General features: G+C 42.5%; 1 protein-coding gene across 4 annotated transcripts in view; it reads right to left on the bottom strand.

The window, feature by feature from the left end:
* Positions 1–418: 418 nt before the first annotated feature.
* Positions 419–24,222, bottom strand: part of CHN1 (chimerin 1) — a 96,571-nt gene continuing 72,767 nt past the window's right edge. For 3 of the 4 annotated variants that reach the window (XM_082763765.1, XM_082763768.1, XM_082763766.1), the window contains 6 exons: positions 17,449–17,533; positions 7,073–7,246; positions 6,280–6,357; positions 4,959–5,096; positions 3,865–3,970; positions 419–1,339 (listed from right to left, as the gene is read on the bottom strand). In XM_082763765.1, the coding sequence (XP_082619891.1) occupies positions 1,168–1,339; positions 3,865–3,970; positions 4,959–5,096; positions 6,280–6,357; positions 7,073–7,246; positions 17,449–17,533 (753 nt within the window). In that variant the 3' untranslated portion in view covers positions 419–1,167. The remainder of the gene's footprint in view (positions 1,340–3,864; positions 3,971–4,958; positions 5,097–6,279; positions 6,358–7,072; positions 7,247–17,448; positions 17,534–24,222) is intronic. The other variant, XM_082763767.1, reaches the window with a different exon arrangement.

Raw genomic sequence — 24,222 nt, 5'->3', positions numbered from 1 at the left:
TAGCTTGATGGTATCTTTTTTTGGTTTACGTAAGAGTTCTGAAGCATTCTGTAGAAGCACCCCGGACAATGAAGAAAGAAAATTTCAAACGAAATATAAGGAGAATTTCCTGGGAACCTTAACAAAGCATCAGGCCCTGAAGTATTTAGATCAGAGTGGTCTTGTCAGAAATTGTAAAGACCTTTGATGAAATTTGTTTTCTGCGTCAAGGCCGAAACCACAGAATCACAGAATTTCTAGGTTGGAAGAGACCTCAAGATCATCAAGTCCAACCTCTACCTAACGCTAACAATCCCCACTAACTTGTTTCTTTTAATTCAGAGGCTGTTCAGTGTGAAAGTTATCAATGTAAAAAGTGAAACAAACAGCATTTTTGAAACGTGTTCATTAAGTACAAATAAATAGCTTGGTGTTAGAGTTCTAAAAGCAAAATTTAATAAATTAATATATGCATGCCAGATAAAAATACAAAATTACAATTGAAATAGCAATCATAATAAAGGAACACTGCTCAGCATTGCAGATTTCACTGCAACCACCATAAACATCATGGAGAATTACTTAAAGTAACATTTAAAGTACATGTTTTGTTTCTGTTAAAAACAAATTACTATATGATGAAAAAACTGAAAGAAAACCAAGAACAAATCAGCCAAAAAAGTGGCAGAGAATGATATGAAGTGTCAATAAACTGCCAGAGGCTCAATTTCACATAAGTCGGCCTTCTTTTTAGTATCAGAAACCAATTACATAGAACATAAAAGCAAATTCACAACAGGTTTACACTGAGAAACATGCTGAATTACAACCACAAACTATCCAGAACAAAGATGCTGCACCAGATCAGTTGTTTTCTTCATGGAATGATTCTCACCAGAGCAGGGAGAACAGGGAGCAAATCATGCAATAGCTGTAGGCTTCTTGTTTTTTATTTTCACATGATAAACACCCAGGATTACTAGTACTGGAAAGTATGTGTTAACCTTTTTCAACATCAGCTGAATGGCACTACAGAAATGACAAAGAGTTCCTTCATTTTTATCCTGAATACATCGAAAGCTCTAGCAAATATGGAATGCAGCGACGAGAGCCATTAAATTACTTTAAAATATTCCTTCATCCATAGAACACTGTTGCTTCCTTTTTATTACAAAACCCCCAAAATATTCAAAATAAAATGTCTTCATTTTTTATAAGCATCTCCACCACAAGTCTCTGATAACGGATGTCATTCAATGCAGCCATCGCATCCAGTTCTGGCGCTCTCATAAGAGTTGGTCCGAAAACTATGCCCAGGTTCTCTGCACTCATGAGATTTTCCTTTTCATGAAGTGTTACTCTGTAAGAAAGGACAGAAAAGTGTTTTTCACTGACTGAAAGATGCCTTCTGTGCCACACAGTACCTGCACAGACTTGACAAAAAAAAATAGGGAGGAGAAGCCGGAAACATCTTTCTGCCTTTCTCCCAGACCTGGATCTGACCTGAGTCAGATGTCTGTCCTCCCACCAGGAACACAGGTTGATGAGCACTTTCAGTGAAACTGGGACAATTTTGCTTTTTCTCTTTAATCTGCAGCACTTGGAGGCTGTACCCCTGGGAGGCACGCCATGCTCCTGGAGAGCCTCTTGGAGCTGCTACGTGAGCAGCTGAGCTCACCAGAGATGCATGATGTGACTCCATGCCACGTGGTCACACTGCTGCTCCCTCACGCATGCAACTGCAATGCAGGCAAGGTACACGTGAAGTCACTGCCTTTACGCATTACACGCTAAGTGCGCTAAGCTGGCCTGAATGCACTTCATTCCCCTCCAGCACAAATTACGTCCTGTGGCTCGTACTAAAAAGAAATGAAATCATCACTTTGGGGTGGCTTTGAAACCATGAGGATCTCACTAGAAGCTCATTTTCACAGCATCTGCAGCATGCTATTTAGTCTGTGCTCTGACAGGCCTACTCCCACCCTGCCTCTTCTTTTGTGGACCCTAACATCTGCCAAGCAGCTGAGCCCCAGCCCATGGTGGGCTCCTGCTGCCTGGTCTCCATCTGCAGAAGAGGAGGGATGAGGAGAGGCCGCGTTTTGCTGCTCCACAGGAACCTGACCTCATCAAAGCTGTGGGCTGAGGCCCTGCTTCTGGGCACATGTGGAGGCTGCCTCCAGAAACTAACTCCTGGCCAAGAACCATACCCCCAGGAGAGGCATTCTCTGCCAGGGCTACTGCAGAAACATGTCTGCTCAGCCAGTGCCAGCAGGGTCACTCCTGCCTTGATTCATCCTGGTGAACTGCCTCACTTGAGGAAATAAATTTGTATAATGCAAAATTTAAAATATACACTATTGTTTTATACAAATGAATCTCCATATGGATTCCCAGAAACAACTATATATCCAGGGGCAGTAGTTGAAAGCTTTTTTGTAATTTCTCTTTTTTCACTGCTCTGGCAACTCTTGTTGCATTAACAAATATATATATATATATAAAGATTTGTTATACAAATATATATATATATTTATATAAATAAATAAATAAATATATATATATATAAAGATAAGCCTTTTCTCCCTTTTTTGTCTTCTGTTTGAATTTTTATTTTAAAACAAGTGGGATTGATGTTTCTAAACTTCTGTGTCTTCAACTAGTAGTTATCTCAGGTAAAGGAGCTGTGTCTGATTACCTGAATTCAGCAGCATGACAACAACTTTTGCATCCCCACAGCCCGTTTTAACAAACATACCAATGGGAAGTTTAAAAACGAGTGAATTTCTACCTTATTGTTCACCTATACCACAAATACGACGTGCCAAAGCAACTTGCTAACTGGAGCAGCAATTTTAACTCTTGAACAGGCTAAGGAAAAATTAACTTCACACTTGACAAGCAGTAAGTTTTTTTTTTTTTTATTTCTCCGAGTCTTTCATCCCTCTGTCTGTTCTAAGAGATACATTTAAAATGTCACTGAAATAAATGGACAAATCAGGCAGAAACCCTGTAGATGAATTTTGCCTGAGGTACTCAGCAGAGTCAACATATTCCTACTTGTAGAAGAACTATAAAAGGAAAAAAAAAGAGCTTAAAATCAAGTCTTTTTCTAAAGAAAGAGAGTAATTCTTATATATTGCCAATAAGTTTGAGTTATTTGGAAGCTGAAATTGATACCCTTACATGTCATATTGATTTTTCCCCCCTACTTTCCTGAAATAAATAGGACCTGTGCTGTTGCACTGGTTATTCATCTGTCAATCTGTCTAGCAATTTTTAAACCTAATGACCAGTTTCAATCACATCTGAGGGTGGTGGAGAAACCTCACACTGAACTGATGCTCCTAGTGGCAGTTGGCATGGGGGGATCCATGCTGGCAAACCCCACTGCACCTGGGGCTAGATGGCCAATTAACTCTGTGCACACTATCCACCATCTTTTTTAGGGTGTCAGGGATGATCAGGTTAGATGAAACAGCAGAAAAAGCCACCAATCCATAGGCATTAAACTGTATTATTTCCTTGCCCGGGGAGTAACTTACTACTCCCAGCAATACTACAGGCTGTTTTTTTATTTTACCATAAACATTCACGTTAAACACAGTGCAAATTTGTTAGGCGAATGACATTTGTGTTTCAAAACTGTGGGCTTTTTTTAACTTATGTCCTTCAGATACTTTGTGAATGCTTGGAGTGGGGTAAAAAACAGTGTTTGGGTATTTACCACTGTGCAGTCTACCATTTACCACCACAGCCGGACTCCAGGAACAACTCTAAATTTGCTTTGCAGAATTTGGTGGGCCTTGCCCAAACTCTTTTCAAGGTCCTAACATGGACTTTCCTACAAACGAGTTTGGCTTAGTTCTTTCCAGACAGTCCACCTACCTCTTCAAATGTGCCATGAGATACCTTAATGTTTCACAGTGTGCAGGCGGCAGCAGTTTCAGCGCCTCATGGAGAATTTCCAGCTGTTCATCCGGATCGGTGGTTTCTGAAACACAGATGTTCATGGTCACCACATGTACAGCCGGATGTCACGCATGGAAGGACAAGAACGGTGGCCTGCAGAGGAGAGCAGGACCTCACAGCTCTGTTGAATTACTTATTTACAGAACCTATCCAAACCTCTTTGTGGAGGATTTGCCTATCCAAAGGTGCTTCAAGCACGGTCAGGACGTGATTGGTTTTAGACAAAGAAAACTGCCTAAAAATTATACTCCAAAGGATTCCCTGCAGCCTACTAAAAAAAAATCCCCAAGCAGCCCCTGCTGACTGAACTAGTTTTGCACAAACAATCTACAGGTGCAGCCCTGGAACAGCAGAAGGTACTGGGAACTTTGCCATCAGTTTCCTTGATGGTGTCCACACTGTTTGAAAAGAGCTTTCTCCAGAGCAGCGGCAAGCCCAGCATCTGGCCCTTCTACCCACAGCCAACCCCAGACCTCTCCAGGTGGGCACGGTGTGCCTGTCAAGTCGCAGAGCTGCTCCAGGCAGCCAGGATGCTTGGCAGAGATGTTCCAGTTGGGCTTACATGCCTGCAGAGGCCAGCCCTGACAGTGGCCTTAGGATGGGCACTTATCAGCTTGTAAAAACACTCAAAATGGACATCTCTAGAAACAAGTGGCTTATCTTATTTCTAAACATTTTCATAAATCACCTTTCTAGCAAGACAAAAGCAAAGACTTTAAGTGTCACTATCCAATACTAGGTATTCACACAACACAGGCAAAACAACGCAATACGTAAATGTGAGGAAAAGGAAGCATTCCTGGTGACAAAGGGGAAGAAAAATGTACCTACAATTGTGTGGTACTGTGTGATTGTGTTGTAACGTGCAACACATATTTATTCCTTGATCCTTACTAAATAGAACATGCAGCAGAAGAGTTGCTGGGACAGAATATGTCAATAGGCAAGTCATGCACAAAAAGAAGAAAAGAATGAGAATGAAGAACAGGAGGAAGATGTGTTATACATACTTGCAGACTCTATAAACTTTGGGTAGGCATCATACGTGATGAGTGGAATTGGCAAATCCCTGAAGTACAGTTTAAGTGCACCAGTGATAATATTGATATCTTCATACATATTCACAGAAATATCAGCTTTCTCCCCATCTGTATGAAGAAGGCATTGACATTAAAGCCTTGGAAATGCAAAGAGAGGTAAAATACCATTCAAAACAAAAATAATAACTTGCTTAAGCAAACATTATTAAATTGGACACAACTATACATTTTGGATTTATAAGCAAAACAGTGCATTACTGGGCTGTGAAGTTCATCATTTCACAGTTAAAACCTCAAGACTTTTACATAGATACTTATCCTTTCTTCATTTCAAATGACTACAGAAATTTATTTTTATTTTTTTTTAGGAAAAAAACCTGCTTGCCTCTTCTAGCTCTATCTATGTTGTAGAAACGTGTGGAACTTTAGCTATTTCTGTACACATTGCATTGCCAAACAACACGTTTGTCAGCACTGCATGACAAATCAGGGAAGGTCTGAGGGAAAAAAAAAAAAAAAAAAAAAAGGCAAAGGAAACCAATTTTGTCCACAGCCTCCCTGTTTTATAAGAAAAACATATGTTCACCATTTATCTACAGTGTACTACCTACTCCTGACCGCAGTGGACATGGATCCAAACCTTGGCTTCTCCAGCACATCCCCACCCTACTAAGGCTGCAGAGGAGGCAGATGTTGTGTGAATAGGTCCAGTTCTCTGCTGAAGCAGGAGAGAAAGTTTCCAGAATGGATTTTGGCCTTGATTTCTACTGGCATAGGGAAACTGCAGCTGGAAAGCCTTTAATTTTCCTACTGCCTTTTGCCAGAGAGAAGAGTCTGTTCTCACTGACTTCCTTTAGACTGTAATAATTCAAACTTTGCATGACTGTATTTATCTTATTATTTTGGAGCTTTCATCCAGAAAGATGAATTTAAATTGCACAGTCCTCTTAAGGCACTTCACTGCTTGTCCTATCCTTCCCCCACCCCCTTGAGCGTAGTTTTACTTGCAAACTAGGGCAGTAGTTCAGAAAGCTTTACCCTTTCCTGTGTACATCATCACTGAAGCACAGACACTGATGGAAGAAGAAGAGCAGATTTTGGTAATAAAGGCCAAAGAAAAGCTGATGTGCTTTTCTGATGGGGGAGACTCCCCCACTCTTCTGCCAGAACAGCCTCCAGACTCCTTCAGACCGCCTGCGCGGTGGAGCATGAGACAGGCAGGGGCTGTGCAGAAAAAACGTGTCTATTTAACACAGCAGCATGAAGGTACAGCATGCGGGAAAGAACGTACCTCTGTCAAATGCCATTTTGACATCTTCAATAAGATCACTAAATCCTGAGACTCTGTACAGTCCTTCAGAATTAAGACCTGCAATGAATATTTTAACAAGATTAAAATCAGTATTAATTTTAGTTTCCTTCTACCCAGTTCTTTTTTTTTTTTTTTTTCCCCAGGTTCTTCATTTAAGGGAGAAAAAGCAGACCAGTTTTAAAAGCCTTATCAGGCTTTCCTTTCAGAATGAAATCTCACCCTGGCCTTTTAACCCTGACCTCTGCATTAGCTGCCTTGTTAAATCAGCACTAAATTACGTTTATGCTAATGATTTCAGAGCTGAAGAAACATATTAAGCCAATTACAACGGATTTAAAAATAACTGAGATTAGCATGTGAGATGTTCAGTCATCATTTCAGAATGAAAACAAATATTCTAACTCTAGAAAAGGATATTCTGTGTGCTAGGGGAACTAGCAAGAGGAAACATCAATACTAACTGGCTTTGCTTTAGCACATTCCCTCGATTTTTTAATAAAAATATTACTGGAAAGATAGGTGCCAAGATATGGCTATAAAGCAGTAATTGTTCATTAAGCAATTTCTAGCAGAATCTATAAAAATTATAAATGGGTACGAACCATGAAATAATACGAAGTATAATATTAACAGTGCAGGGTAATTGGCAGTCATAAAATGTCTTGTGCAAACCTGTTTTGAGCAATCATACACTCAGCAGAAACCCAGATGACCCAGATCAATCTAAACGGATTATCAGTAAAGCAACGAGAGCCCATTAACTACGCCTTACCTCGGGATTCAATTTCCCTAATGCACATGTCTACTACCATCGGTCTCTTTGTGAAGTGTGCTTTTACTAGCGTGGTAAGGTCACAGCTGTACACTTTTTTGACATGCTTCAGGTCTGGCTTGCAGTCATTTGGGACCATCTTGGAACACTGCTTGTGCACATTTAAACCACAATCTGAGAGAAAAATGAAAGGACGATTAGGCTGGTGCTTGGTGAAGATGTATCCCGAGGTCACTGCTGCCGAGTGCGTGTGGATCCTGACCTCATCATGCACCTACTACTTCTGCAGAGACCTCCTAACGACCAAACGCACGAGGCTGGGACAGACTTAAAGCAACATATTTTCTACCCAATACATTCCTTCCATGCCCCAAAGATCCAGCATGAACTGATTAACTTTCCCCAGGGTTTACTAAATCAAAGCGTAAGAGCCAGTTGTGTTCCCCGCCAGTATTTGTGTCGCCACCATGACCTAAACTTTCCTTCCACGTCATTGTGGATTTCCAGGTGCGACAGCCCAAGCACAGCATCACTGGTGACAGGGCCCTTTTCCCCACAGGGGGAGCAGAGATGCAGCTGCAGAGTCCCCACACTGCCGGTGGCACTTCACAAGGACTGCTCCTCTGATACAGGCTCACAGGCTGTCCGTGAAGCTGGCAGTCACCAAAACAGTTCTATTTATTTTAAAAGTAGCTTTGGGAATATTTGTGGGTTTTGTTTTTTTAAACATAAACAAACAACTCCACACCTTCATTGCACACATACTGAGAATGAAATTTAGCTTAAGTGAAACTTAATTGAAATCAGATAATCAGGTTATGGAAAAACGTTTGGTCGCTCCAAAACCACACAAAACATATTAATCAGGGTTTGGGGAAAAAAAAAAAAAAAAAAGGAAAAAAAAGAAAAAAAAAAGCATAGGAAAACAACACCATGCAGTGAAGATGGGTAGAGCAGTGCAGTACTTTTTAAGCTAAGCACATGCTGCCACCAGCAGCAGCGCTGGTGTGCCCAGCCAGCTCCTGCACTACCCACAGCCAAGGGCAGTGCCCCCATTTTCACTGCAGTTTCTCCTGTTTTGTAACAAAGACTCACAGGTTTTTGTGAGAAAACCCCAGCCGGCAAGCAGCATGGCATGGCATGGTCAAGGCATTTGCCATGGTCTAACCTGTACCTGGTATTCACTGAGACTTCAGCCCCACACATCTCCGGTGCCATACACAGCCCCCTGCATTTCCACAGCAGCAGAATTAAGGGATGTAGGCGCTGGAAGGATCAATGGAGGATCAATGATTTCCTCGATGGAAATCCTTAACTTCCCACTGCAGTACTGAACAGCTAGCTGCATGCAGAGATTCCCTTTGGATTTTTGCCAATACCTGTCTTTTTCCTTAATGCTCCACAGATTATTTGACTTTGTTCTTTACAAAACAGTAAAGCCCAGAAGTTTAATTTCCATCATGTCAGCTGCAGCCTGCTGCTAACAGCACTGTGTTAACTCAACAGGCCTGTAAAGCCACCAGCACTGTCACTCGGGCTCCTCTGTAAAGCATCCCCTCTCCGCTTGCAGTTCAAGTTTGGCATGTCACCTCAATCACCTCAACCAGCCCTGGGCTCCAGCTCCAGCCTGATTAAAGCTCCCCTCAGCTTTCTGTGCAGGAACGCCCCCTGCCCTGTGAGGGCGATTAATGCCCAAGCTGGGGAGCTGCCAGCTCTGTATTTCACTCCTGTTTGTCAGTTTGTGTGGTGAACACACCTCAGGCAAAGCCATCGAGGTGAAACCTGCTCCTGCAAGCAAGCGACACTACTGGATAAACTCTGAGTGTGCCTGTCAGTGGTGGCAAGCGCACCTCTACCCACGTTTAAATACCACCAGTGCTCCTTGGCTGAACTCTGGAAAATCACGTCCCAAAATTCTTTGGAAACATCTGACTTGAATCCTCCAGAATCTCAGTGCCTCAGCTGTAAAATGGGAAGGAGATGATGTTCTGGCTTTCTCTGGTGCTGCAAAATCCCTTAGAGGTTTGTGGGAACGCAGAGGAGAAATTATTCATCTTTGGAGCACAGTTTCAATACTGTGCCCTCAGCAAGCCCAATGGCTACACTTTTAACATCAAGGAGAAATAAAAATTACTAGGTAGGTGCTAGTAAGCAAGTACCATCCATTCTGCTTTCAGAACAAGGATGAAGTGGTGGAGTAAAAATAGCATGTAGCCAAATAATTAGGGGCAATATCTCAATGCACACACAGAAGGGAAGCAAACTCTTACCCCAGAGAAAACCTTAATTCTTGATTTCCTTTAATTTGAAACCCTAACTTTGCAGTAGTAATAGTATTTATGAATACAAATTAATTATTGTACATTGATTCCTAAAACTGCTGCAAGAAGCACCTACTAAAGCATGGATGAAAAGCTTAAAATACAAAAATATTTATCAGAAATGCTCTAACATGTCTATCAAAACTATTGTCTACAGGACTGGAATGGCTGCGTCTTACAAGGACTCACTAGTAATTTTGTGAGTACAAATTAGCCACTTCACATAGATAGCAATGTAGCTCAGAGTTACATCTCTGGGAATCCAGGGCTAATTAAGACTAAAATATATAAAAATAGAAAAAACATGCTTCCAAGTATCTTATACATGACTTAAAGCAATTACCACATTCACTGAGATCATCCTAATTATATTTATATACAAGAAAGTTTTATTTCATTAAAATAGCTAACTTACAGAGATGTTTCCAATGTGAGAACCTTGCTTCAGAAAATAATTGTGTTATTGCTAATCCTACAGATTCAGATTGGCTTTGGATCTGACCTCATTAATGCCAGAAAAATAATTACAAAAGAAAAAGTCAACTTTCCTCTGCTGTCTGTTGTTCTTCCTTTACACTCGATTGGATTTTATGCACCATCCCACTGCTTAAGGGCTTACAAACACTCCTGAGAAACATTTAAAACCTAGAAATATTTCAGATAGTTAATGCTTACAAAATACATGAGCACTATGTTTGGTATTATTGGGCTGCGTGATACCTTTCTAACAAACAAGGCTCTTCACCTCTTACGTAGGAGATCACCTTACTTTAGCGATTCAACATCAGTATACAGTTCTAAGAGATTTTGGTGAATTTGCAATAGAGAAATCATATTTGCTTCAATAAATAAGCTGAAATTCCCAAAGCTATGTTTTCTATGAGGCGGGTCCCTCTCCTGCGCTAACAACAGTCATGTCTCAGTCACTAGTCCCTGACCGACCTAACAACCAGAGCCACATGCAGATGAAGCATGATCACCTGTCTTGCTAATGCAAAGGTAAAAAGCACGCAGCCATGAGGTCAAGCCTCTGCTCCACAGAGCTGTGTGGAACCTTCTACTCTAATGATACCCAGCTTACTTGTTACTAAAAGACAGGAATTACACTATAAATTGCACACTATTAAATAAAAATGCCCTCTGTTCTCATTGCAGGTGCTTCATGAAAGCTTTGAAACCCACTGTCTGAGAATTGGCTAAGAAGGAACAGGAAAGCCTAGTCCCAAATCTTTGTGCTTCCACATAGTGAAGCCTTAGGACTGTTTGCTTCCTTCACATGTGATCTTCATGATTTGGTTGGGTTCACTGAGTAAGACCAAAAGACTGATTTCAAATCTAAGATTTACTTACTTTCAGTTATATCAAAACAAATCCAGAACACCTAAATTGGCATTAGCAATTTTACCCCTGATCTACTCTAATGTAACGAAGAGCCTTACCCATTTCTTAAAGAAGTTCATCAGAACCTATCCACTGACTGGCTAAACAGAAGTCTCCCCTAAAGCACCATATCTGCCGATAAATCCTATAATAATACAAGGCAGATTTAAAAGATCTCTCATGACCTTTGGCAGGTCAATAGAAAAACTTCTGCTGACTTCAGTTAATCAGAATTCCACCTTTACAGAGGTGATTTCTCAGGACTAGAACTGTAAGTCATGCATACCATTCCTTTTTATAGTGCTATCAAACTGTGGCCACCTTTCAAATACACCAAGTATGGCTAAAAAAATACAGCCATAAATTCAAAAGCATATAGGAAGTTTGGAAATTTAGCAAAAAAAAAGTCATTTTAGATGACAGCTTTAAAAGTCTGTGATAAGCTACCCTTACTTTAATAGCATATTGACCTAGAAGCTCAGGTGGGCTGTGACATTGCTCCTATGAGAGGTATTAAATTTAAAACCAGCGTGACAATACTTTCTTATGATGCCCAGAAAAAGGTTTTGCAATGTTTTAGAAACAGCTAATACTGATATTCGTCCACTGAGCTGAAAGACAAGTAAGGCACTCATACCAACGCATGAGCAGAACCAAAAGATACATGTATTTTAATACTGCCCCATGAGCACACATTATAAATACTTGCAGAGTCTAAAATACACTTAGCTGTCACTTTTTGTTATCCTGCTGATTTGATTTTAGTCAGTTTTAGATCTCCCCTGGTTTACAATTTACTGGTTAACATGGCTGCTGACCATGCTTCGCTGGAACAATCCCATACATTATATACACATCACTCTAATTGTATTTGTGAATTATCCCAAAGAAAAATCGTGCATTTGGTCACTCCGATGAGCAGCTTTAAGAGCTAAAAGGTAGACGTATGTTATCTGCAAAAAGCATGAAGCATTCTTTAGAGATTTATGGCAAGCGTGGGAGAGGTGGGAAGCGCAGAGCCGCCGACACTGGAGCAGTGCAATGCCCTGGGCAGGACCACCACAGCACCCGACAGACGGGACAATGCCGCTGCCTTCGGTAAGCCACCTGAGATGTGAAGATGATGGGTTCTACTCGAGCACACATTATTGGTGTCGTTACTTTTGCAAGGGTGAAAAGGTTAGAAAGGAGTTTGCTCTCATAAATCAGTCATGAGCTAGTAACTTCTCTTTAATAATTTAATGCTCTTCTCTGGAGCAGAGAACGCAATGTTTCCTATTCTCTCGGACGCAGTGCATGTCAACAGGCACACTAATGCAGCCATCCCAGTGACACCACAAGCTGCGCCGTGTGCTTCCAAGCACGTGGCAGGGCTGTGCTGTGAAGGTCTGCCCTCTCCGGCAGGGCCGTGCCAAGCAGATGACAGGCAGCCACACTGGGCTGCCACCCTGCCTCAGGCATGCCCTTTGGTAACCCGCAGCTCACATCTGGGAGCAGCCTTAGCCCTGCCACAGTCCTGAGCACTTCATTATGCAATGTTATGGCAAAATTGCTTCTAAGCACATATATAGGCTCCCCTAAACCTGCTAGCAGCCATACCACTATGTCATGCACTATTGGGTACATTGCTCTTTAGGAAAGAATTTCTACAGGGCAGCTAGTTACTTGGCAACAAAATTCCTAACGCTACAGAAAAACCTGGGCTTATGAAATACAAAAAGAAAAGAAGCCTCCTGGAGCAAGCCAATTCCCCCTTATTCCAAATGAAAAGAACATATAGTTCCGTGCCTCCAGAAACTGGTTGAAAAACATAAGTGAAATGTTCTTTCAACAGAAGATATCTGGTGGAGGTGGTTTGATTGTATGGTAGTTTTGAACGATCACAGAGATAAGTTTGGTCAGAAACTTCCCTGGTTCCCTGCCATGACACCTGCCTACCTCCTCAACAGCTCCCTTGATGGGCCGCTGGCTTGCTTGAGGCTTCCAGGTCTGTGTGGGCTTGGAGATAAAGACATTTTTAGGACTTACAGTTTCAGCTTCCCCATGGGAACAGCTTCCCCATGGGAACGGCTCTGAGGCAAGGCTCCACTGCCTGATTAGCATTTCAAAATTTTGGAGCTCATTCCTCACAGGAACACCACCAGATCCCGAGCTGGTTGAACAGCCTGTCAGGCGGTGTGCATCTCCTCCAACAGCATCTCCACCTGCCTGAGGTGGGCAGAGTCTGTTCTCCTAACAGTCCCCTTCCCACAGCCCCTGACCCTGAACCCTGTCTCTGTGGCTTTGCTCTTGTTCTGGTTTGTGGCTCTGTCCACGCTCTACACAGTCAAGGAAACCAGCAGAACCTGGCTATGCACCTCAGAAGAAGTTTGGATGTGTTTTTAATGAACAGGTGTGGGTCTGTTCTAAAAAACATCCTGATTAAATCACTTAAGAACAATAAGCAAAAGGGTATAAAGGAAGGAGGTGAGTATACAAAGCACTGAATAGTTCTGATGGGCTGAGGAGGGGCAGGAAACCTGTAGCCCTTGACAAGCTGACCACCCTGCTGCTCTGTGAGTCTGCTTGGGCCGTGTACCAACACAGCATGAATGCCCTGCTCTAGGCTCTGATAACACACCAGTCTCCATTAACGTTTCTGAATCTTTCATTTTTGTATGATTCATTAAATGAACTCCCCGGTGTTTTCTACAACTTTTCTTTGGATATTATTCTAGTCTCTTTCCTGAACACATTCTGGGGAATGGGATGAGCACTGTTAAGCACAGGGAGCCTTCCACAGGAGGCTTACCTTCTTAAGAATGTAATTAAGAATACTTTATTTTTTTATTTTTTAAGTTTATGCACTGGATTTGGAACTGAGCTTCATTAGCTTCTGCTGAGCTTCAGTGTTTACACAAGCTGCTGGCATTATAATTTCAAACACTTCTTCAGTGATTTCTACTTATGGCAAAAGCCCAAAGGAAAGCATGCTGAAGATGGAGCACAACATCAGAAAAGGCAGATTCCTTGCATATAGATGAGCTTTCAGCTCAAAGAAACTTTAAGGGCCTGTGGCTAGGATGCAAAAATTGGAAGCATGACCCTCTGAGCCAGGAGGGCTGGTGATGCCTGTGATAAGGATTCACTCTTATACAAGCAAATCTTGCAAGCAAAGAGACATACTCTTCCTTCTCTGCCTGCCATAAAGCCTGGCCAAGCATGTGCTATGGACAGCCCACCTTCCGGAGACTAGTTATATGGGACAATGCCCAACAAGGCACAGAGCTCACTCAAGGCTGTATTTTGGCTGAGGGGACACGTTCAGTCATGCTGGCCTGTGACAAAGCCCGAGTCAGGGCAGTTCAAGTTGCTAAGGCATCCTTGCTGGTTGCTATGGTGCGAGTATGGTTCTGAGCATTTGCTTCTGGTTTATTATTTTGCAAAGAACTGGCTTGTTTGTGTAACAAAAGCCAATCTACCAGCCATTACAAATAAGCTCCACTTCTTCCTCCAGCTTCCCCTCCTCTGTTCTGAAATGGATGACATTTATCTCTGCTGACCAGTCTTGGGCTGTCCCACATGCCTATTCTTGCATATTTTTGTGCTTCTGCTGAGAAGAGGATTGAGGGATGGCTGAGTATAGCCCAAACAGTAATCCATTATGTTTCTTCTCACTTCTGTACAGCTAACAGATTCCTCTTGAGACGTGCAACTGTCTGCTATAACAGCAAATACTTTAAAAAGTATACAATTGCATATGATCAGTGCAGTTTTGCTCATAGGTATTCCCAATAACATGATTACACAGACCACCAAACAGATCTTGTGGATTTCCCCAGGGTGACATTGAACCCCATTTGAACACAAGCGGGCTGCCTCCTGCTAAAAGCTGTAATTTTTTTGAAGTACGTATCTTCTCTGGAAAGCAATGGCCTCGTGTGGCTCCCTGTGCACTATGCCTCACTGTTTCCACATCAAAATGGCTCAGTTCAGCAGCAAAATGATTACTACTTTTTTTTTTTTTTTTTTTTTTTTTCCCCAAACATGCAATCTCACAGCCAAAGCCACAGCCCTCAAGGCTGGGCTCTTGCACGCTGCTCTGGGTCTGGTGGCAACCTAGGCCCCACCGTGCTGCGTGCCTCTGCCCTCGTGCCGCCATCTCAGTGCTGCTCTGGCGGTCTGTGTGGCCTGGGTTGGTGGGCCCAGGCATGCACTGCTGCGGGTCAGGCACAGAAAGAAACACAGCAACCCAACCATCTGGGTGACACAAAACGGCACTAAAACAAACTCAAAAATCCAGCCAAACAAAATCCCATCAAATGAAATACAAAAACTTACAATCTAGGCTAAGCCATGCTGATTAATCAGCCCTCCTCTGCTGATCTGCAAAACAACAAAAAAACAGACCAAAATCTCCTCTGCCCAGCTGCTGAGCTTTATGAAACGTATGAGAATAATATTATCTGGGAAGCCTCTAATTTTCTGTCAGGTATCACTGAAGTTGACTGGCAGCTAGAACCTAGCCCTGCAGTGAGGATCACGTCCTTGGGAGAGCTGGTCCCTCAATTCCAGAAAAGCCACGCAGGCCACACACAGCAAACCACATCTGCAGGCTGGGAAGTGCAGCTTTCATAAATCTGCTCTTCAGAGAACCATGCTTAATTAGTATTTTTTTCATGGAGTTTGAAGGCCTCTCCATACCCTTAACCTCTCCACTTAACACGTGTGCTAAATGCTCTGTTGCATTTCCTCCACATAAAGCTCTCCTGTCTCAGAGTGTGCCTTCCCTGGTCACCACTCATCACACTGAGGACAGGATTTGGCCTCTGCTCAAAGGACACGGGTCTTTCAGTGGCTGTAGGTCTGGCTGAGCAGTACCTAGGCCACCTCTCCCACCAGGCGCCTCAACCCCCACAGATGCTTCAGCAAGCGAGCGTGGTCGTATGATGTGGGATTTTAAAATATGAATAAGATCATCGAAGATGCTGGAAGCTACCGACACCAATATGAAACCTTACACAAGATAGAAAGCCCTAATTATAGTTTCTGAAACTGTGAAGTCATCTAATACACATATGTTCCTCTATACTGTCAAGGAGGAAGAAAGAAGGCATGCAGTACTTATTACTATTCCCATAGGCAGGAAAGAAAAACAGTCTTTTAGAAATATCTACATAAAACCAGAGAATAAGCTATAGTTATATTCTAAAAAAGCAGCACAAAATCATAAGCACTTCAGATTTAATTATAAAAGTAGTATTATTTGTTCATTCCACATTGCCACATAGCATTGTGAGCCTTCATACTGTTTGGTTTTATTGATCTTCTGGATGAATGTTAGTTATCAAAAATCTGAAAATATTTAGTACTTCTTCTAAACAACAAAACTGGGAACTCTACACCAGGTGAGAAAGGAAGATGGCACATTTATTAGCTTATGTGTCAACAAAAAATAAGTGCTTTACTCAGAAACCGATTCAAGAAGAAAATCAGGCTTCCTCTTTCTCTTCTAACACTGTCCATATACCCTGTGCAACATCAAATGCAGTAACTACTGAGTCTTAACTCATCAGTGGAGGACATGGCTGCAACCCTAAATACTCAGTACAGGGAAAAATACTGAGGAAGAAAATGCCATTTTTACATAATCTTCTCTTAAAACAGAGCACTATTTAATACACAGTCCTGGACAGTGCAGAGTCTATTGATAATAGAATACTGCATTTCAAATAATTCTGGTGGAAGGATTTTAAAATATTTCAATCACAATTGGCTATACATTAGTTTAAATTTTTATCACAGAACTGCAAAATAACATAAAGAGTTCTCTTTTTTGCTTGAGACAAGATTTCAAAAAGCTTTAGACAGAGCAGATTTTCTTAAATTAGCTTGAAAATTCAGTTTCCAGGGCAACATATGCAGGTCTTTATACATCAACATTTCTTTGCACCGTTTATATAAATGTGGCTACTAGAATGTCATAAAATACATTTTAAATACAGTAAACTATTTTGATCACTTTGATCCTTTTTCGCCTTTGAAAAGAGAAGACTGTCCTTTCTTTTCAGAAGAATCATATCAATAAAACTGCCAAAGTGTTTTACTTTGGAGAGGCTTAATCCTAGAAATGCCTGCAGTGACACCCATGCGTGTAACACATTTATATCAGCACCTGCATGTTTATGCAACATTTCTCTTTCTTACTATTATTTAAAGTTTGCAAACTTGGAACATGACTTGGGGTGTATGGCACACTGAGTTTGCTGGCTTAGAAAGAAAATGAACCCAAGTGTCTGTTTCCGAGCCACAACGTGAAACTTGCTGATTGCCCACCTTGCACATAGAGACCCTTGACGAGTCTCTCACACCGACCAATACATACAAGTGCTATACAGGAAATAAAGGTAATAACACATTTACCTATTTTTCCCTCCATTCTGAAAACAAACAAACAAACAAAAGAATCAATGATTGCTGTCATTTCCCCCCATGAGCACTCGAGACATGCTGTGCGTCACCACAGTGATGTTATGAACATGGGGACACCAGCAGCAGAGGGAACACATCTCCTTCCTTGATTTCAACAAGGACAGATCAGACCCTTGTTGCATGGGTTTACAGTGGAGCAGGCAGCAAATTCAGTCATTAAAACATTGGGAGTGACTTAGAAAAATAAGACAGAACAAGCGTTACCTGCACATTTTACTCCCTGAGCAATGAGGCCCCACATAAAGTTGGCACAGTATTCACACCAGTGCGGGCCCCTGAACGTATGCACCTGGAAGACAGTAGCAGAAAGGAAAATTATAGAAAATGACCCAACTGTTTCACAGACATCAATAGCAATGTGTCTAAACAGCCAGAACTCCTTTTCTTAGAAGGCACTGCATGCACATTTGCTGGAATTTTACCACTGCAGGAGAGGGAAAAACAAAACAAAACACAAAAAACAACACAAAGATTTAACTGCTGTGAAGCATGCAGTCCTGTGGAAGAGCAAGTTGTCCATCCTGCATCATCTGGAGCAGCAGGACTGGGACTGGGGTCTGCTCCCACTGCACTGCTGTGGGACACGGGAGCAATTGTGGTTGCAGCCCCTCTCCCTGCTCCTGGCACCCCTCTCCCTGGACTGGATTCCAGCCCCAAGACAGCAATGGTTCAGGAGTTCACCTCTGTGAGGTGTGTATGAGGTGAGGTATGTCTCTCTGCTGGGCACTGCGTGACTGCCTCAGGCTGAGATTGTCCTGCCAGGCAAAAGCACCAGTGTTGCACAGAAGTCCTGGAAATGCAGCTGGGGGCTTTCCAGTTCAGAATGACTCTGAAAGGAAATTAATTCTCTCCAGACTAATGCCACATATTGAAAATCTAAATTAATCTAGCAAATGGCAACAAGAATTCACGGACCCAGGAAGAAGTTCAAAGCTAGGGAAGAAAAAGCCAATGCTGCTTTCAGTCCTGGCTCGCACATGAGCTACAAATCCTTCAGACACCATTAGCCGCTCGGGATTTTATTCTGATAAAGCGCATGCTGTAGGAAACCACAGGGTGCTTTGTAGAGAAAATCATTGCTTGCTTAAGCCACTGTACAAGACTTCGAATGTCTGTTTAGAATAGACTGGCTAAAAAATTGGTAACTGGTGATCATAAAGTAACAAAATTTGCAGTGAAATGTAATAAAAAAGCTTTAGGCTTAACTCAGCCAGTTCTCCAGTCACTCAGTGGTACCAGCACGGGCAGTACCCTCACATGCATGCAGTGTCTGATCACACCAGCGCAGAAGAGAAAAGAGAAGGGCTGCCTGAAACGTGTCCGTGTTTCTGGTTTTAACCACAGTGCTCCGATTATAACTAGCAGAGGAGGTCGGCATCCCCTCTGCCAGCTGTACGCAGCAGCTGGATCCCAGGTGACACCTCCAACAAGCAACAGCACGGAGCAGCACCTAGCAATGCAGGCAGAGTTCCAGTTTGGGCTACAGGAAGGTCTGCAGCCTCCCCTGAAGCTCTGCAGCATTTGCTGCCCGTGAGGCAGCCGCAGCAGGCAGATTGCTGCATTAGCCTGCAGAGCTGCTCTTGAATGCACCTAGTTGTTCAGGTGGTGCCCGTGCTAAGCCAGGCTTACAGCTGCCTCTCGCCCTACGCCCTGACATCTCTGGAGGAAGCGGAGGGGTGCCAGGTGCAGCTTTCTCACAGCCTGGCACCATCCTCGAGCAGCTGCCACCCTCACTGCCTCCCACTCCTCTGAAGGTGCAATGTGCTCCCTTCTCCTCCCAGCTCCAGCTGACTTCTATGAAGCAGATGATAAGGCTGTCAGCAGCTGCAACCTCCATTTTCTTGCTTCTTCCTAGCACAAAGAGATTTTTCACACCTTCTTCTCCATTACCCACCTGCACTACCCACATCCTCTTGGCTTTCTTCCTCAGTCCTGTGCTTTTTTTTTTTTTCCCCCCTCCAGGTCTCTGGCAGCTTTCCCTTCCCAGAATGAGCACATTCTAATATCCTCAAGCAAAATGCTATGCTTTAATGCCTCCAGGACTAACACAACTTCTGCAGAAAAAAAAAAAAAAAAAAAAAAAAAAGCTTCCTTTCAGTCACTTTATTTTTTTTTGGTCAAAAGAACATTCCCCCAAAAACACTTCTTTAAAATACTTCTCAAAACTTGTGTTGAGGAAAACAAAAATGTGATTCAAAAAGAACAACTAAAAAGGGCAGGGGCAAAACAGACTCCTCTCTTCCCTACTGGTACTGCATGCATCGGTCACTCTTCACGAGACCAAGACTGACTTGGCTTTCAGGGTCATTGTCTCACGATCCTCATTCTCTCATCCCATGCGTCCCAGGCTCCATCCACACACAGAAATGCCTTGCCACATAATTTTCTTAGGAAATTAACTTCTCAGGTAGAACATTTGTCCTGAGATGGCTTAGCTTTACACTGCTCCATCCAAATTACTTTCTTATCCACTACTTTGGTTGCAAAATTTAAACAACCTAAAATCTACAGGTAGTTTTTTCCATAATGCTTTATCTTGCCTTGACTTTTATCTGACGTGCTCTGGGGATGTTCTCTGGCAGTATTAATTAGGACGCCCAAAGGCCTATGATGTCCTTCCATCCCCAGTACCTGCAACCCTGCAGGATCAGCTCTGAAGCTGCTTTTGGGGTTTGTAAGCGGTGCTGTCTTTACACAGAGTGTGGTGGTGCCAGAGCGTTAATCTCCCCACTGCCATGGAGCGGAACTGGACAGCTCTGAATCTACAGCACCTCTGGAAATGAAATCAGTTAAGTGAGCCATGCCAGAAAACTGCAAAAAAGCGGTCTTCGGAGGTCAGAACAGCCCTCTAATCCTGTTTCATCCTGCAGAGCAAGGCCTGGCAGCATGCTAAAAAGGAACACGTTTGCATCCCTTTGCTAGTTAGAGGGCCAGCACCTGCAAACAATATTGCATTTATGACACGACCCTTTCATACAGCACTCCAACTTTTATATTCAATTCCCCATTCTAAAAACCTGCCAAGTGACTTGCTGATTTTCAAAACTAAAAGATGCTTTCCCAGAAAAATTTCTGAAAACACACCCAGCAGAATTTCAGAGATCCTGACTTAAATTACAAGGGGTGTCTTTCTCCTTATAAAAAGAGCATCTGCCACATGCAGATTTTACTGTCTTATAAAATGTGAGAGCACTCAATTGCCAACTGGGGCTTTATATCTCCCACCCCTTCCATTCTCACTCCCGCCCTAAAACCTTTTTTCTCTCTCTCTTTCCATAAGGCTTCAAGTGTGAGTGATTTTTTTAAGAACATGGAAAATGGGAGAGCAGGAGAGAAAGATAATCTTAATTTGTAAAATTCCAGGGGAAATATGAAATTTAAAAGAAAAATCTAATTCTAGATAAATTTAAAGGAAAATACCTACTTCAAAATCTAGATAAAATTACTAAGCTATCCTGTACGTCGGAAGGATAAAAGACATTTTCTTATGCACAGGAAAAATATCTTACCTTATTTGATTAGTAACAATGTGTTATAGAACTGAATTTATTTTTGTTCTGAATTTAATAAAATATTGCTTACAAAAACAGACAAACTTTTAAGGGAACCGAACTAAATTGATGACTGACAATAGATTATACCACAAGCTGTGAACTCATCAAGCAGATCTCTCTCAGATATTTCTCAGCCTCTGTAAAGGTCACTGCTGAAGTTACCTGTGTATCTCGTAAATCCACTTATTATTAATGCTTTTTGTTTTTATTAGGCAGTTCTTCAGCTAGCCTTGACTGCTATCTGAAAGCCAAGAATGAGCCAGCAGATAATTAGCATTCGTAACTGGGAGACCTAAACTATGTAACTTGTCAAGGCAGGTAAGAGGAAAATGAAGGAATATCAGCAAAGTGCTTTGGAAACGTGATGTGAAAGAACATGATGGATCTGCAGAGCTTCCACACAGCCACTGCCGGGAAGAAAGCAAGGCTGGATCTGGCAAATTATGTATACGCAAAATAAACACTGAACACAAAAAACAGGCCTTCTGACAGTCCATAAAAAAAACTTTCCCTATTTAGAGGCTGCTGCCATGGTCTCCCCGAATGGCAGCTCTAACAGGACCCATGGTCCATACAGAGCAGAATAGCCTCTTACATGGCTCTCCACGCTGAGTGCTGGTGAGAACAATGGGTTTTGGAAATCCTGTGCTGGGATGAAATATATCAACTAGAAAAAGGATGGGAAAAACGCTGCAGCTTTACCTTCTTCCAGAGTCCTGTGCTCTGCGTAGGAGCCTTGTCGGTGCTCCGGGAGGAGCCCAGGCTGGCTGGGGACTGAACAAATGGCATGCACCCAGCACTTACACCGCATGATGCTCCAGGGCTGCAGTTCTGCTGGCTATGCCGCCTTTCAAACTCATGCCTAAGGATCACAGGACACTGCTGATGGAGCCTGTCAGCTCAGTGGTCCTCACTGATTTGCAGTTCCATCAACCGAACTCTGCCTGCTGGGATTCTACCAAGGTTTTAATTGGATATGGGAGACGCTGTAAGTCTCAATTAAAACGATGAACTCAGCCTGTATTATTAATGTCTGTCTCCACTGTCACAGCGGATTTTATCAGGCAGCGAGCGTGCTCATGCTGGCACCCAGTAGGCATGTCCTCTTTATCCATCCCTGGTCCAGACACAGATTGCCTGGATGCGAAGGGTACAGCAGAGATTGGTGAGGAAAATCAATGGACTCAACTATCAGTTCAGCCACCGCTTCATTTCAATCTTTGCACATATTATGATGATTAGATAGGTCCTCTAAAACAAGAGTCTTGAGGGCTCCAAATATTACAGAACACGACTTTCCTACTGTGAGACAAATACTGCTGCTGATGAGTAATCTCAGAAGCAAGATGAGTGCCATGACAACACACACGGCAGCGCCGCAGCTGTAAGATAATCTGCTTACATGCGAGGCTGTAACAGAAAGGAAAGTAACTGAGAACATTGGAACAGATCTTCAAAACCAGAGGTGACTTTGCCTACACTAGGTGCAGTGTTACCTGTGGGGAGCCAGTGGTAATGACTTTGTCCAACAGCTCTACAGAGGGGAGACTCTGATTCAGAGCATCATGTATAAATAGCATCATTACCAGCAGCGGATACACTGACACAAACATTGAGCAGGCGACCCTTCCTCCAGGTCCTTGCCTGCTTGGAGCCAGAAGCACTGTCACGTCTTGTAGACTTTCTGGTTTGAGCCGAGCATGTCAGCAGAAATGAGAACAACTAGAAATTGGGGTTAGGTTGTGCTCTACAAGAGCCACGGCAAAAAACAGCAGAGGAAGCAGCAGGTTGTAGGCTTTTCTTCCTTGTAAATTCAATGAAAGCAGTCACCTTTCCCTCAAGATGGAATAGCAGATTTTCTTTAAATTGATATCTAGAAACTGGAACATTGCCTGTTTCATTCCATATACATGCCATATATACTACACGTAATGATATAAATATAATATATAATATATGATATACATATAATACAAAACTTTAGATTCCTAAGAGAAATGCTTTTCTAATGATGCTACAAGCTAATTTGGAAAAAAATAGTGTTGATGACGGGAGAGCATGAGAAGCACTGCGGGCTCATGAAGGCAAATGCCCAGTCTGCCCCAGCAGTGCGTTTCTACCACAGTCATGAGCTGGTTCACCCTTGGGGCTGGGCACATGGAAGACACGAGATTCACATCTAAGGACTTTTAAAACCACTGGTAAGGTGTGAAGGAATTACAGATTAAATAAAGAATTAGAAAAAAACATTTTTTTTTTAAACTGAGGAAATCTTGAATTCAGCGACTACCACTCAGAAACCAGAGAGGGTTAAATAATAATGGACTATTTGGAAGCTGCTTTGGAAAAGCCAAGGCTTTTCCACAAAAATTTTAAAAGTAAAAGTAACATTAAATACCTTAGGAGAAAAAAATATCCATCAATCCCTAAAAGCTTTTCTGGCTTGAACTGCCTTATACTACACTATGAGTTTTCGGAGCAGCTGTGCAGAACTGCTGAGATCTTCTGAGCAGTTTTGTGGAGACTTTTCCTTCACTTTTGTTCTCCAGATATTTTCCATGCCTTTGAACATTTTCCCCAAATATTAGGAGTCTAAAGAAACCTAAAATTTCCTGAGGTTTTCTTATCTCTGAATACATGCAGAGGCTCTCTCGGGGGACTGTGCTAGAGGCACCCTGTTCTCCTGAATATTCATTCGAGTGCAGTGACTCATTTAAAGATGTTTTGAAAATACGTTTGTTGCCAGGGCTGGACTTAATGAAAAGCGGCACACTCTTTTCAGTGGAGCTAGACCGATTTGCCCCAAATCGGCACTTGCCCCACTTTTCAGAAGATCAGAAATAGAAATTGGTTCATCTCAGAAGTCCCAGAAAAATGGCTCTGCTCAACATTACGAGTTTGTTACAGCTTTGGGTCTTTTTGCAGCGTTTCTTCTGCACTGCCCATCTTCTGGCTCTCAGGGTTTAGGCACAGCTCTCACGAGCAGCTCTTGTTAGAATAACACAATTTTGCATGGAATTAATTTGTTATGACTTTTTACACTGGCAAAACACCTAGTGAAGATGCAATTACACCAGCAAAATCTGAGCCAGGGCCAGGTTAGCTTATTTGTTATTCCCAAGGAATAACCCTCAGTATCAGCAGTGTCTCCACAAAAGCGATGCTCGAGTCCATCTACACCAGCAAAGCCCATCTAGCAGAGACTGCTCCTTGATGAGTCTTTGTTTTTTTTTTCTGGGGACATACAAATTATATGAGGTGCAAAAGAGAATCAAGACAACATTCTAGGGAATGCGGTGTGAGGAAGCACAAACTTCAGCCCAGCTCTGACAGTTGCAGACACCTCCCTGCTTCAGCGAAGCACCGTGGTGCTAATCCAGGCAGCAGAGTGGCTTTGTGCCTGGGACTGTCAGTGGTTACGAAC

Source organism: Aythya marila, assembly GCF_965140915.1.
Source record: "Aythya marila genome assembly, chromosome: 6".
Classification (NCBI taxonomy): Eukaryota; Metazoa; Chordata; class Aves; order Anseriformes; family Anatidae; genus Aythya; species Aythya marila.
This window is presented reverse-complemented; position numbering and strand designations above follow the sequence as displayed.